The sequence below is a fragment of the Oryctolagus cuniculus genome, chromosome 7, assembly GCF_051225735.1.
Source record: "Oryctolagus cuniculus isolate XC-2025 breed Fujian yellow rabbit chromosome 7, ASM5122573v1, whole genome shotgun sequence".
Lineage (NCBI taxonomy): Eukaryota > Metazoa > Chordata > Mammalia > Lagomorpha > Leporidae > Oryctolagus > Oryctolagus cuniculus.
The window spans coordinates 37,674,948-37,687,534 of NC_142873.1; the positions used below are offsets into that span (position 1 = coordinate 37,674,948).

General features: G+C 50.1%; 1 protein-coding gene and 4 non-coding genes across 5 annotated transcripts; 1 reads left to right on the top strand and 4 right to left on the bottom strand.

The window, feature by feature from the left end:
• Positions 1-3,833: 3,833 nt before the first annotated feature.
• TRNAD-GUC (transfer RNA aspartic acid (anticodon GUC)) lies at positions 3,834-3,905 on the bottom strand. The gene has a single exon. It is a non-coding gene; the product is annotated as a tRNA-Asp (tRNA).
• A 787-nt stretch (positions 3,906-4,692) lies between these two features.
• On the bottom strand, positions 4,693-4,764 carry TRNAG-UCC (transfer RNA glycine (anticodon UCC)). Its single transcript has one exon. It is a non-coding gene; the product is annotated as a tRNA-Gly (tRNA).
• A 3,149-nt stretch (positions 4,765-7,913) lies between these two features.
• On the bottom strand, positions 7,914-10,276 carry HSPA6 (heat shock protein family A (Hsp70) member 6). The gene is given in 11 exon segments (XM_008264181.5): positions 7,914-8,202; positions 8,204-8,292; positions 8,295-8,337; positions 8,339-8,566; positions 8,568-8,784; positions 8,786-8,854; positions 8,856-9,045; positions 9,048-9,208; positions 9,210-9,319; positions 9,322-9,696; positions 9,699-10,276. Coding segments are annotated over 11 exon segments (2,058 nt in total). The 5' UTR covers positions 10,128-10,276; the 3' UTR covers positions 7,914-8,055.
• Positions 10,277-10,532: 256 nt separating this feature from the next.
• Positions 10,533-10,603, top strand: TRNAG-GCC (transfer RNA glycine (anticodon GCC)). The gene has a single exon. It is a non-coding gene; the product is annotated as a tRNA-Gly (tRNA).
• Positions 10,604-10,903: 300 nt separating this feature from the next.
• TRNAD-GUC (transfer RNA aspartic acid (anticodon GUC)) lies at positions 10,904-10,975 on the bottom strand. Its single transcript has one exon. It is a non-coding gene; the product is annotated as a tRNA-Asp (tRNA).
• Positions 10,976-12,587: the final 1,612 nt, after the last annotated feature.

The following is a 12,587-nucleotide window of genomic DNA, read 5'->3' on the forward strand; positions in this document are numbered from 1 at the left end:
AATAAATCTAAACCACACCGGTTAAAAGTTGAAGCTAATTGTAATCAGTTTTATTCTGCTTAGCAGAGTGATATTAAGATATAAAGAGTCAGAAAGATCACATGGAAAAGAATGGGAAAAGATGCAACTGAAATATTCTAAAAAAGGGGGGGGGGGTATGGCTAAAAACTATCAGACAGGGATGAAGATGACCACCATATAATAATAAACATGAAACTTAGGATGAACATATAATAATTCTGAATGTCTATATCCAATAAAATCTCATTAAAATGTCAAAGCAGAAATTGTTAGGCAAAAACCAAAATGCACCCTGGTGACCACAGTGAGAGGGTGCCTTGGATTTCTTGCCACACTGGACAAGTCAAGCAGAGAAATGGAAGACATGTATAGCCAGTGCCTATTCTGATTGGTCTGTGCCATGCCTATTAAACCCCTCAAGAAAAGAATCACCTTTGGGGTTCCTCCTTTAGCTCTCCCTTGCACCCCCAAAAGCCAGCCCCCACACCTCTGCTGGCCACAGGAAATTTTAGGCGGCCATTTCTGGGAAAGCCACTCAATGCAACCCATTCTGAAGGCCCTGGACATAGGTCTCCAGGACAGGGCAGTCTAAACTCTGGTCCGTTAGTGGGTGTCCAGTGTCAGCCTGGCCTCTGAAGACTGTGGGGCCTACTAAGAGTCAGTATTACCCTGCAGTCACCCCTGTTTGTGGCTGCTTGTATGCAAACTGCAGCCTCTGTGGGACCTCAGGACTAAAAGTTAGCAATTATAGGGAAAGCAGGCAGGCCACACTGAAGGCATTGGCCAGGTACTGTGGCCTCTGCTGTCACTGCTGGTCCTTCTGGGACAGGACAGAGGCTAGGGGGCCATTGGGAGCAAAAGGGAGGTTTGCATCTAAAGAATGGCTGACGTGTGAGTGAGACTTTTTTTAAAATATTTTTTATTTATTTATTTATTTGAAAAGCAGAGTTATAGGCAGAGAGTGGGAGGGAGGGAGGGAGAGAGAGAGAGAGAGAATCTTCCATCTGCTGCTTCACTCCCCAAATGGCTACAACAGCCAAGGCTGAGCCAAGCCAAAGCCAGAGCCACTTCCAGGTTTCCCACGTGGGTGCAGAGACCTGAGCATCCGGGCCATTTTCTGCTGCTTTCCCAGGCACATTAACAGGGAGCTGGATTGGAAATGGAACAGCCAGGACTTGAACCAGCAGCCAAATGGGATGCTGGCGCTGCAGGTGGCAGTTTAACCCTTTGTGTTACAGTGCGGGCACTGGGATAAGACTTTTTTAAAGTCCAGATATCCTGTCACCTCAGGTCTTAACAACATTCATTTAGTAATAGAAAGGATAAACAATACTTGCTCACTGCCAGGCTCCATTCTAAACACACATCACACCTTTTGAGAAATATAATTGTCATGATTATATTACCTGCTTTGCAGGTCAGGAAGTTGAGACAAAGAGAGCCATGCTTGGAACATGGGTAGCACAGCAGAATTCACAGCTTGTAACCACTACGCTCTGTTGCTTCATCCAGCCTGAATGGGTGGTGCTAACCTAGTTATATATTCAATCCACTAATTAACTTCTGTATAAAAGAGATGGCAAATATATGAAACCTTCAGACAATATTTTAAAGGCTGGAAAATCTGTGAATATAGTTGTTCTTAGTTCAACAGAGGACAAAGGATTCAGCATCATAAACACTACCTTAGGAAAAAATGTCTACTGACTAAGAATATAAGTCACCTAATGACTATGAGTTAATTGAGAATTGGAGGAATGTGGTCCCCAGCAAAAATGGGGCCTTGCCTCTCTCCCAAAGAACTCAGCTCCAACTCCAAATCTCATTCGAGTACATGTGATTGGTGAAACCTAAGTCATGCCCACCCACCATGATCCTAAACAGAAAAAAAAAAAAAAAAAAAAAAAAAAAACCAACCCAAACCCAATTTAAAGAAATAACCTTCCTGCCCCATCCCAACATGGAACCATTAGGGAATGAGGAGACAAAAATTTTTAGAGAATGAGATAGTGGTAGACCACAAATATGAGTATACTGCATAGACTGAGGCAGGGCTGTGTGCACGAACCTGTGCTTAAAAGACAGCCTGTAGCAAGGCGGTAGCAGCAAGGCACATGTTGAGTCCACCTGCCTCCATCCAAAGCCCTGTAGAAAAGCCTCCGACAAGTGCCATAGAGAAATCTTTATACAATCTTAATCACTGGCAATACCCAAGAGAAATCCTGCAATGCCTTGGGTTTCTGACAAGCATGTTGTGACCCAAGGTGAGTCTGGAGACAAAACCATCCTAGAAATCAAAACTATGTGCATCACTCACACAGTTTAATGTCACCAAAGAGGAGCCGGAAATGATGCAAGGGACAGCGGAGCAAAGCGCAAGCCACTGGCTCACAACATCCACCGGCGAGCTTGACGACTTCCGGTTTCACCATTAACTTCTGGTGGATCCAAGGGATGGGACGGGAATCAAGGGGGGAGGGGGGTAGAGTGGGTATTCTGCTTTCTTGTCGAGATGTGGATGTGTAGGTGAGGACCCCCGACCCTGCCACTTGCAATCAGTGACTGAGAAACAGGCTAGTGCATCAGGCGAACCGAGAACCATCAGGTAGGAGTGGGGAGGAGAGTTACAGACTTACTTCATGTCACATCTGAAGCCAATTTCCAATTTAATCAGAGAGATAATGCAATAATAATAATAATAAACAAAAAATCACCATTTTTTTAAAAGTTAAAAACTGATCTGCTATTGAGGTGAGAAAGACTTTTTCCAGGGCTGAACAAGAAAGACACTCTCAGGAAAAATATATGACTACATAAAAACTGAAAACACCAGAACACCAGGTACACTGTGAATAAAAGCAAAAAGCAGTTCTAGTTTCCATTACGGTGGAGTAGCTGGCGTGCACCTAGTGAGAAAAAACAACAAAAGACTCTAGATAAAGCTTTCATAAGAATCTGTTTGAAGGCTGTAGAGCAATCAAATGAGACGGAAAATAAAGAGCATCCAAGCCTTTCAGGTGTCGTTTCTGCGGGCACTCAGGCTGTAGGTCAGCCTGGTTCAAACTTACACAAAAATACCACCTTACGGGTCATAAGCGCCAGGGGAGTGTTGAGAGCTGCCGGGTAGGCTGGAAATTGAAGGAGTAAACCTCAGAAAGGAGAGAGCCACGCAGAAGGAAAACTACCCTGCAAACAAGTCTCTCCCCAAATCCTTGCCTCCTCCCTAAATTGGCAGAGGCTGAGCAGAGATTCTAGGGAGAATGAAGTTAAATTCACAGCAGTGAGGCTAAAAGCTGCTAGGCAGAGATTTTCAGAAACCGCCGCACCAGAGAAGAGTAAAACCCTGGAAACAACACAAATGTTCAAAAACCTGGAGGTTTGTTAAAACAATTACGATGCAGCTGCATAGGAGAGCTCAATGAAATTATGGAAGTTTTAGACCAACATTTGACGTCCCTGGAAACACATTTCTAATTAAGCAGGCTGGAAACCACGTTATTGCACAGGTACCTAAAGCCACAAAATGCACGCCGCCAAGAGTGAGCCCACGTGTAAACCGTGGACTGGGGGCGATGACACGTCCGAGTAGACTCATCAGTTCTAAGAAATGTCCCGCGGTGGTGGGAACAGTGAGCGTGGGAGAGGCTATGCGAAGGGGTAGGTGCTTAGAGGAAATCACTGAACGGACTAGTCCTCACATTATTGCTATGAACTAAAACTGCTTTCAAGTACCACTTTTTGGAAACTACGCAGCATGGTTCCAATTTGGAGCTTAAAAACGACACGGAGTAACACAGTAAAAAGCTCAGTGTCTCCCCGTCGGGGAATCGAACCCCGGTCTCCCGCGTGACAGGCGGGGATACTCACCACTATACTAACGAGGACTACCGCTACCTTTGCGTCCTAATATCTGCTTAGGAAAAGGTATTCCAAATTGCCAGCTCAACTTGGTGCGCTGCACCTCTGCTGTCCAAACCATTACGTTATAACAGAAACATAAAACGAGGTCACATGCAAACTTTAATAACCACATTGCATGGTAAAAAGAAACAGGCAATAATGATTTTAACAATACATCTATTTAACGCACTTTCTCAAAAATAGCAGTCGTATTCCAACCGTAAGCAATTCCAGTATTATTGATAAGATGTATTTTAACCCTGGTCTTCAAACTCTGGTATGTATTTTACACGTGCCGGCAACACACTTTACTTGACACGTTAAATTTTCGTCGGAAAAACTTTAGACTTCCAAATTTATAATGAAATAATGCAGTGTCTTAGATTCACTCTCCAACTTCAAGGGCTTACTAGTTCATGGCCACCCTAGGAACCTCTCAGAGAAAAGGAGCCCGTTTCTGAGGCTGGGATTTAGACAAGAGATTCCCAGAATCCGGAAAATCGCAGGTTCCCCCAGAGCTGGCAGTTTCAAAAGAGAGGGAGGAGGGGAGGAAACAAGGAACTCTTTAGAACCTAGTTGCACCGCGTAAAAACAGCAGGGCAGAGACAGAAGGGCAGAAGCATATCTGGATGTGAGGAGAGAGGCAGCCCTGCAGTTCAGTTTCCGTCACGCACAAAATACTTGGAGCATGTATGTTTGTATCTGCTGCGCGCTCACCAGAAAGCAATTAGCGAAAAGAATTAAAAAAAAAAAAAAAAACAAAAACACACTTGCGTTGGCCGGGAATCGAACCCGGGTCAACTGCTTGGAAGGCAGCTATGCTCACCACTATACCACCAACGCCGTTAGTTTCGGTTTCCTACAATTCTGTATATAAGAGAAGTGACAGCTGCGCCTCTACGGTCAGTTCCGTCTCTAAAATGCCGAGGGGGAGCCCGCGGACCTTTCGCCCTGTGAGAACCTGTCGACTTCCCTGGTCAGCCCCGCCAGGACGAGGCGTGGGGCTGCGGAGGCGGAGACCGATCGTGCCGCGAGCCGGAGGCTGGGCTCAGCGCGGAGGCGGGAGAGAAAGGCGAACTTAGCTTCCTCAGCCCCTCAGAGCACGGCGCTCGCGGGGGCCGGCTCCGCGTCTCCGCGTCTCCGCACGCCTCAGCACCGCATCCCCTGCGTGAATTTCGGTGACGGCGATTTGTGGCGGAGGGCTTGAGGGAGACCCAGCCCGGCGTGACTGGACCCCTGTTAGAGAAGAGCAACGCTCGAAGGGGCGCCAGGGAGAACGGAGCTTTACGATTTAAAGTGATGAGGAAGTGGGAAACAAGCAAAACTGTCCGAAACAGCTTTATTTTTCCTGCTTTTCGAGGGAATCCAGGGGGCGCGAACAGTAAATAAATACGAAGCCAAACTCTGACAACTTGCTCTGGCAGTCGATGACAAAAGGAAATAAGGGCAGGAACGTTACCACCTGTCAGGATGGCCGAGCGGTCTAAGGCGCTGCGTTCAGGTCGCAGTCTCCCCTGGAGGCGTGGGTTCGAATCCCACTCCTGACAAAGTAATTTCTTTTGGCTGCCTTTCGCGATTCGATGCCTTGGAAAACCGAAAAAGAGAAATCAACAGACTGAATGCCAATGGCAGGGGAGGATATTAATGGGGAAAAATAAACTCTTGAGCTGGTTGTTTCCCAAGAAAAACAATTTTCAGAGATGATGGCAAAAGTGCCACATTCTGATTTGGGAGGAGGCGGATGTGGAAAAAGACTCGTTGACCTCTTAGCAAGAGGGGTGAGGGTGAAGATGGAAGCCTCTTTAGGTTGACTGCAACTTTAGGTTGCAGTTTGCCAACCACAGCTACATTCTCTGTGACCTTCGGAAAGTCATTTGATCCCTCGGAGCCTTACTCTGCTGCCCATAAGATGTAGAATGGATGCAGAATGGATTGAGATATCCCAGGAACTCGTTAGAAATGCACATCTCAGGTCTCCTGAATCTGCATTTCCACATTTCCGCGTGCACAGGACTGTTCGAGAAGCGCTGGATTATCCAGTTTAGGTGCCCGGGGCCAGGAGGACCTTTCACCTGGAGGAACGCCCTCCCCGTTCATCTCACCGTGACCTTTCACTCACTGTCATTCAAGGGTTTTGCGTAATGTGACACTGTTCTTAGGACAGCGTTCACAAAGTTAAGTTAAATATTGTGTCTAAATTACAGAGGATAATGCATCGGTAAGATGGATATGTAAAAAAGTTAGCTGGACCTCAACCAACTGTTCAAGGTTGACACTGCCGGTGATTATCGTGCCAGTATTCTGTATCCCCTGGTGTAACCTGAGCAACACGAGCCCTTCACCGCCTTGGTTTTCTTTGCCACACCTCTGTCTAATCATGAAAAAAGATCAGACAAACCCAAATCAATCAACAATCAACAAAACACCTGACCAGTTCTCTTCCAGAGTCAGGAAAAATGAGAGAAGACAGAAAAGCTGCCATCAACAGCAGGAAAGGAAGGCATACAGTAAGTGAATGCAACGTGATACTTTGCAACAGAAAAAGGACATTGATGGGAAAAAAAAAAAAAACAACATTTGAATAAAGTCCAGGGTTAATAGTTTTGTACCACTGTCTGCTTCTTAGGTTTGATAGGTTTTGTCGAGTGAGAACAAAGAAACAGAACCACGGCGGGGTGGGGGTGGGAGGGAGTGATGGGCCCACATCAGGTTACTTTAGGTTACTTTCGTTTTGGTAAGGACTAAAGCAGATAGACTTCTTGTTATGCTGACTCGGGCGGACTGTAACCTCAAGTTTCAGAAAAACACTGTTGTTCTGGAATCTGCCTGTCCCCTTTAAGTTTCAGTTCAGTTATAGAGCATTCAGCATGAGTGACTCCATTTCAGATTGGTCTGGTCTGTTGGGGCTCATTGCAGGATCTCAGACCAAAACAGTGGCCTTCCATAATTTCAAGAGAAACTATATACATGCTGTGGGTGTCGTTGTTCCCCCTTGGGGAATACAAGCAGGTTGAGGCAGTCAGTGGTGGAAATTGTGGGAAAATCCAGGAAATGGAGAATGTAATACAGGGCATGTGTGGAACGCCATCCTTTTCTGCAGCTTCTTTCAGGATGAAGCCGGCTGGCACAGGACTTGGGCCAGGTGAAGAGAAAAAAGAACCATTAAAACTAGGAAATGACAACTGAGGATGTGAGCTGTCAGTGCAACCTTCCCACTACCGGCAAGAGAGCTCTCTAAGCTAAACATAATATAGCCTTGCTCTAGCCAAGCCCACTTCATTTCTAAGATAAAAATGAATTTTCTCATTTCTCATAGGATAGATGTAGTGTATATGCCAAAAAATGATTTATTTAAGGATTTATTTTATTTATTTGAAAGAGTTACAGAGAAAAGCAGAGACAGAGAGAGAGGTCTTCCATCCACTGGTTCACTCCCCAAATGGCTGCAATGGCCAGAGCTGAGCCAATCCGAAGCCAGGACCCAAGAGCTTCTTCCGGATCTCCCACGTGGATGCAGAGGGCCAAAGGGCTTGGGCCATCTTTTACTGCCTTCCCAAGCACATTAGCGGGGAGCTAGACCAGAAGTGGAAGCTTAAGCTTCTCTCTTTTCTCTTCTCTTCCGACTCCACCCTCCTCCTCCTCTTGCACTGTCCCCACGCTCTCCTCCCTATCAGCCCTCACACTTCAGCACGGTCTCAATGTGTCTGCCTCAACCCCTTCCCTTTTTCCTGTTTTCCCGGAGAGAAATCACACAGCCTTGTGAATTTCCTTCACTTTCCTCTTTCCTCACCATTTTTCTGCTTCCGAAAGCCGAAGCCCCGTCGTGTGCTTAATCAGCTGGAAGGATAAACCAGGGAGTGTTCAGTTTATTTAGATCTGTAACTATATTTCACATAACAAAATCCATACACACAAGTCAGAGACTATGCAAAAAAGGAGAAAATGATGTTAAAGTGCTACCAAAATGTTAATAAAAATTAATCACAAATTCGTTATTGGCTCTGCTGGCTGGGGATACTAAGTAGGAAAAGAGAATTAAAGAGAAAAAAGTCAGATGACAAAGCCTTCAGTTATTAAACATGCTGAGAAGGCAGCTTCCAGCTTTAGGGGGGAAGTCTCCCCCACCTCCCGCAGTTACGGGCAGCGGAAGATGAAGGCTACAGCCAGAGCGGACTTATCCTGAGGGGGCATTCGGTCTACCTCCTCCATAACAGGGCCAGGACTGGGCCGCCCCTGGCACACTGGAGCCCTACAACTGCTGTCCCCAGGGGTGCCAGTCCCCACCCCAGAGCCTAGAGAAGGTGGGGCAACACACTGGCCCCAGCTCCCTCTTCTGATGCTCACGCACCTCCCTCTCTTACGGCTGGCTGGGCTCAGCCAGGCGAGGACTTCCTGACACTTGTCTTTGCACTTGCAGCCGGCCCTCTTCGGGAATCTTGCCCTCTTGGGCTTTCATCTCCAAAGGAGCCCTTTCCTGGAAGACGTAGGCCTCCTGGGAATTTTTGGCGGTCATGCTTGGAGCCTCATCCTCTGCTTTGTACTGCTCAGCCTGACCCACCATCCCCTCCACCTCCTCTTGGCTCAGCTGGCCCCTGTCATTGGTGATGGTACTCTTGTTCGCCTTGCCTGTGCCAGTGGCCAGGACAACTCAGGATGCCGTTGGCATCAAGGTCAAAGGTCACCTCAAACTGGGGGGGGGGGAGGGGTCCACGTGCGGCAGGAGAGATGCCAGGAGCTCAGGGCGCCCCCAGCAGGTTGCTGTCGCTGGTCATGGCTCTCTCACCCTCACACACCCGGATCAGGAGCCCAAGGCTGGTTGCAGGGTAGGTGGTGAAGGCCTGGGTTTGCTTGGTGGGGATGGTGGATCAGCATGGTCATCACCCCACCTGCTGTCTCCAACCCCAAGGGCAGGGGGGCCACATTCAGCAGCAGCCCTGTAGGCCAGGGCCTCACTGGGGTTGGCGCTCTTGTTCAGGCCCTGACAGTTGAAGAATTCCTGAAGCAGCTTGGGGATGCGGGTGGAACCACCCACCAGGATGGGGTCTTGGATCTGGGCCTTGTCCGGCCTGGCTTCCCACAGGGCCTGCTCCACGGGCTCCAGGGTGCTGCGGAAGAGGTCCGACAGTTCTCTAAGCGGGCCTGACTGATGGACGCATGCAAGCCCACGCCCTCCAACAGCGAGTAGCTCTCCCGGGCGGCCTGGGCGGTGGAGGGCAGGGTGCGCTTGGTACACTTGCTGGCGCTCACATCCTCCCGTGCTTTCTGCGGAAACTCTGCCTCTAAGTGGGTCACCACCCAGGTGCGTGTCTCCGGCCCTGGCCTTCCGCTCAAAGACACCAGAGTGGGTAGTGAGGACCGGCACGTCGAAAGCGCCCCCAGCCAGGTCAAAAGCGAGAAGGCTGCGCTCCGAAGGTTGCGCTCCGCAGCGCTTTGCTGGTGCAGCCCCTAGGCGATGGCGGCCGCAGTGGGCCCGTGGATGATCCTTAGTACGCTGAGGCCTGCGATGGCACCCGCGTCCTCGGTGGCCTGGCGCTGCGCGGCGTCGAGGTAGGCGGGCTCCATGATCGCAGCGTGCCTCAGGGGCTGGCCCAGGTACTCCTCGGCCGTCTCCCTCATCCCGCCTAGCACCATGGCCAAGATCTCCTCGGGGTGCACGGTCTTGTCCTCCCTGCGGTGGGAAACTAGCACCTTGAGCTGGCCGCCCTTGCTCACCACCTGAAAGGGCCAGTGATTTAGGTCCAACCGCCCGGTCACGTCCGTGCACCTGCGGCCTATCGGAGCCGCTCGGCGTCGAACGCCATGTTGTGTTGTGCGTTCAGGGCCGCCTGGACCCGGGCGATGGAGGCCCCGCAGCTGGGCGTGGTGCGGTTGCGAGGGTCGTTGGAGAGGTTCTCCACCCGCCCGCGCCCAGGTCGTGGCGCCCAGGTCCATGGCCACCGCCGTTTGCCCGCGGGCGGACATGGTCCTGGCTTCCCGGGCTCCAGAGGGCGAGCGGGACTCCAGGCCACGGGAGTCGGGGTTGCTCGGCCGCACGGGCGCGCTCGGCGGGGCTGGGCTCCTGCGCTCCTCTCACGCGCCGCGTCCACCGGCTTTCCATCCGGCTCTGGGCACCTGCCGCCGCGACCCTTCCCGCGCTCTCTCGGCGGGCCGGGAGCCCTCAGGCCTGACTGACTCCGAGCCCGGCGCCGCCAGCGGACGCGGCCCATCGAGGCGGGGCGCCGGGCGGCAGGGCCGGCCTGGCCGCCTCTGACTCGGAGGTGCCGCTAAGAACCGCGGAGAAAGTTCGAGCTTCTCGCGCCTGCTTCCGAAGCCAGTTCCGGCGCTAGATTCCCGACCACGCGTTCCTCCTGGGTGGTCGGAGACCGACCCCCGCTGGCGGGCTGCCTCAGAGCGCCGGTCGGAGGCCCGCGGCTCGGGATAAGCCCAACGCGTGTTACCCTGCAAATGGCGACATAGCCTCAGAGCCAGGCGTTAACAGTTGGTTGTTTGCTTAAGTCTTAAAATTTTTATCTTAGTACATGAAGGTAGTGTTTCCAAAAACACTTCGTGGAATGGAACCAGAGACAGAACTTAGGTTAAGAAGGGTCTTTACACACTCTCTCCCGCCTCGGGCATTGGTGGTTCAGTGGTAGAATTCTCGCCTGCCACGCGGGAGGCCCGGGTTCGATTCCCGGCCAATGCACGGTATATTTTTCTTTTCATTTTATTTTTCTTGAGGTTCCCTAAGTTTTGAATTTTAATATGTACAAGCAAAGTCAGCCGAAGACATTGGAGAGTGAACTGCTGTAGTCCCCTGTCCATGCTATGACCTGAAGGGCAGAGAACAAAGTATATTCAGTGGACAGCTTTGCGAACTGAACTGACTTCTTTAATACAGAACATTTTATTAGAGTATTCCTAGTGTTTGAATCTGTACTAAAAGTCAAAACAGACATTGTACGAACATGAATGGAAAGATTCTGAGTAGTAAAACAATCACAACCTCCCCGTCGGGGAATCGAACCCCGGTCTCCCGCGTGACAGGCGGGGATACTCACCACTATACTAACGAGGACAGCGCTGGTAAGCTGTCTCAGCCAAAGAACATGTAGGATATTGTGTTATTGCCCTGCCTCACCCTCCCCCCCCCCCCCACCGGCGTGTTCGCAGATTTTGAAGCTGATTTTCATTTAATAGATTGTTATTTGCTTGACTCAAAATAATTTTCTAATTTTTCAAAAGAGATACTAAAACCTTCTGCTCAGTAAGTGGCTGTTTTCTCCTGTACGGGTTGGAACCCACTGGGAGGCTTTCGGGCGCTTTGTAACAGGGAGGCGCCCCTGAGCCCGATCCCTTGGTCTGCCCTCTCCCGGTGAGCTGGCGAGGAAGAGCCCGCAGTTTGCTGCTTCAGAGGTCAGTTGTATAGGGAATGTTTGAAGATGTGTGCAATGAATTGCTTCCACAGCGGAAAAATCAGACTGCCCTCAACGAGAATCTGTTTCCTAACTGGTGGGAGAGAAGCTGTCGATTTTCGATCCAGGCACTCTTAGAAAAGTCTTGGCCTGCCAGGGGTGGGTGCCAGAGTCGAAGTATGTTAGCCAGGGGCCTGGCAGAATCTTCACCTGGGAAGGGAAAAGATGGCTGTGCGCTGGGGTCTGTGCCTGCCTGTTCAGGGACAGACCCTGAACAGGGACAGACCCTGACAGACCCTGCAAGCCTCAAAACTCCTACCCATCAGTGCACAGCCCCAGACCAGGCTGCATATGCGACTGCTTGCGTGGCATCATACAGACGTTCAAGCATAGGAGAGTTTATGAGGTACAACTTTTATACACATACTTAATCATATCCATTTATGCGTAGTAGCTTAGTTTGCTATCTTCAGAAGTGAAATAACGGGGCCTGCAGTGTCGGCATCCCATATGGGCACCGGTTCGAGTCCTGGCTGCTCCACTTCTGATCCAGCTCTCTGTTGTGGCCTGGGAAAGCAGTAGAAGATGGCCCAAGTCCTTGGACCCCTGCACCCACGTAGGAGATCTGGAAGAAGCTCCTGGCTCCTGGCTTTGGGTTGGCCCAGCTCTGGCTGATGCAGTCATTTAGGGAGTGAACCAGTGGATTTGAAAGACCTTTCTCTCTGTCTCTCCCTCTCACTGTAACTATACCTCTCAAATAAATAAATAAAAATCTTAAAAAAAAAAAAAAAAAGCAGTGGAATAACTGTTGAAGTCATGACTTCAATACATATTGTGAAGTGGAGGGATGAAGTGCTAATGACAAGTACAGGAAAACCAAGCTGTAGACCACTCTGCCTGTCAAAAAATAAGAAATAAAATAAAATAAAATAAAATAAAATAAAATAAAATAAAAGGTCGGCGCCGCGGCTCACTAGGCTAATCCTCTGCCTTGCAGCGCTGGCACACCGGGTTCTAGTCCCGGTCAGGGCGCCGGATTCTGTCCCGGTTGCCCCTCTTCCAGGCCAGCTGTCTGCTGTGGCCAGGGAGTGCAGTGGAGGATGGCCCAAGTGCTTGGGCCCTGCACCCCATGGGAGACCAGGAAAAGCACCTGGCTCCTGCCATCGGATCAGCGCGATGCACCGACCGCAGCGGCCATTGGACGGTGAACCAATGGTAAAGGAAGACCTTTGTCTCTGTCTCTCTCTCACTGTCCACTCTGCCTGTCAAAAAAAA